General features: G+C 44.6%; 1 protein-coding gene across 1 annotated transcript; it reads right to left on the minus strand.

The window, feature by feature from the left end:
* Positions 1 to 492: 492 nt before the first annotated feature.
* On the minus strand, positions 493 to 1922 carry LOC136003230 (apovitellenin-1-like). Its single transcript, XM_065658633.1, has 3 exons — positions 1808 to 1922; positions 1254 to 1413; positions 493 to 592 (listed from the first exon to the last, which is right to left on the minus strand). Exons 1-3 carry the CDS (start codon positions 1866 to 1868, stop codon positions 493 to 495), a joined length of 321 nt encoding a protein of 106 aa, XP_065514705.1. The 5' UTR covers positions 1869 to 1922.
* Positions 1923 to 2338: the final 416 nt, after the last annotated feature.

The following is a 2338-nucleotide window of genomic DNA, read 5'->3' on the forward strand; positions in this document are numbered from 1 at the left end:
GTGCCCTCCACCCACCCGAGAAGAACCTGAGCTTTGTTAAATGTGCCTGAATGATCAGGATTTGTTAGTATTGCCTGCAAGAACTTGTGAATCACAGCTACATTCTCGGCAGAATGGATGCCAAGGTGGATGTAATTTTGTAATGGTTAACGCAAATAGGAAACTTAAGGAAGTGTAACAACCAACATTTCTTTTATTAGAGGGGCAATGGCCAAGCCATTCAGGAGGAATTAATTTTCAGGATTTGGCTACAGAAGAGCTCGACAATCTCATTGTCTTCCCCACGCCCAGCAGATGTTTCTTTTGGGGGGAGACTTCAGCAGATTCTTTCCATCCTTTGGTCTTTGAAGCTGGGTTCCCTCTAGTGGCATTAAGAGGAGCATCGATTCTGTCTTACTGACTGATCTTGGTCCATAGTAGGGGCAGGGGGAAAGAGGACATTTCAAGGTGCTACCAGCTCCCGTCAGGAAACAGTGATTTGTCTTCATCTGGCTAGTAGCCTAGGACTTTTGTATACCACAGGTTCTTTATTTTTTCCATCAGCTGTTCAGCCAGTATACTGAGTTTAGTTGTTTCTTTGATGAGGAAGTTCCTGCAGGAGATGAGTGTGTGTGGTAAGATACACAATACGCGAGGGCAATTTCTGTCTCCTGTAGTTATCACACTGCCTGTCACTGAGAATGCAAAATTCCTCAGCAGTCCTGGAGAGGCTTTCTTCAGCAGACAGGGATTGCCATGAGTTACATGAAACTGTCTCTCTTGGGTCATAATGCTTTTCCTTTTGGGAGGAAACCCTTTCCCATTCTTTGAGGAATCTGTATTTACAGCTGGAGCAAATTCTGTGATTTGTGTTGAATGACAGCAGTGTTTCCTGACACCTTCACCACTCAGCCCCTCACAGACAGCACCACAGCACCTGCCCAGCCCTTTCCAGGGCAGCTGATCCTCGACTAGCCAGTGGCCCCCTCCCTTACTACCTGTATATAAAGAGTAGTGACTGCTGTCCCCACAAGCATCGTTGTGTTCAGTGTGCATTCCTGGAAAGAGATTGCACTTTCATATGAAACCCTGTCCCCCCGTCCCACCTGCCAGAACCCCGCTCCCATCGCAGTCACATCAGGCTTTGGTTGCTGATTCATTTCCCATTGGGTCTCCCCACACGGATACTTTACTAATCTGTTCTTTCTCCCACTCCTCCCTCTCCTTTTCCACCTATGGCTATTGCAGCACTAGTGCAGAAGATCTTTCCATACCTGGTCACAACAACTGGTTGAGTCTGGGCAGCATCCACCAAGAGCTGAGCGACTCTAGGGGACACCTTGTTCACAGCTTCATAGATGTAAGCTGCGATTGCATCGGGAAGGACCAACCAGTCACGACGGTCTTTCTCAAAGATGGCCTTTGAGTGCACTTCTGAGAAAGAGGAGGCAAAAAACCATCAGGCTTCTCAGTCACTTGTGTCTCTGACACCTTCCCCCAAGCACAGCGGGAAGACACTTGAAATTCTGCAATTCAAAGCCTCCCTCAGAATTCACCCTAGCAGCATCCAGCAGCACCTCATCACTCATTTTTGGGCATCTAGGTCATAGCCCTTACATGGCAGAGTATTTTCACCAGGTACCGCAAATTTTCATGCCGGGCCCCTGCTGACTTATTTCATGCTGCCAAGTACCACATATTCATAGTCTTGAACTGTGTTATTTGGATTCAGTCCTACTTTATGGATGGTTCAGACTTCTTTAAGGCAAGTAAGGACCTGTAGAGCTGAGCCTTGTTTCAGGCAGACAGAAAAGCTTTTCAGACTTACCAGGGACAGTGGTGCTAAAGAGCAGAATCAGAGCTATCAGCAGTGCCCTGGATTGCAGCATGGTTTGCAGTACGGGTTCCGCTCTCTACGCCAAGAGACCTGTTGGAGTCAGCATACAATATTGTGTTTGTTTTCAGAGAAATAAAACATATCAGTTAAACACCAGACTTTTGCAACAAACCTAACCAATAAATGAAGAAAAGAACAGGAAAGATCATGGTGCTTTTCCTCTGAAGAAGGAAAAAATAGTATAAAAATGAAAGTGTACTTTTATGTATATATTCACAAATATCCACAATGAATGATAGCTTTTAGATCTTCAGGAAATATATGACAGTTAAAGTTACTTCTTTTGTACGAGACCTAAAATTCCTTTTTTACAGCGTAAGAGCAAATCACTAAAACTAGCAGAGGTCAGGTTTCCTCCACAAAGAGTTACAACCAAAAAATACATAATGTGTATTTTTTTGTTTGGTTGGGTTTTTTTTGTAAATTGCTCTAAGAGTGCATCACATACAATGATCATCTCAG

The sequence above is a fragment of the Caloenas nicobarica genome, chromosome 1 (assembly GCF_036013445.1).
Source record: "Caloenas nicobarica isolate bCalNic1 chromosome 1, bCalNic1.hap1, whole genome shotgun sequence".
Lineage (NCBI taxonomy): Eukaryota > Metazoa > Chordata > Aves > Columbiformes > Columbidae > Caloenas > Caloenas nicobarica.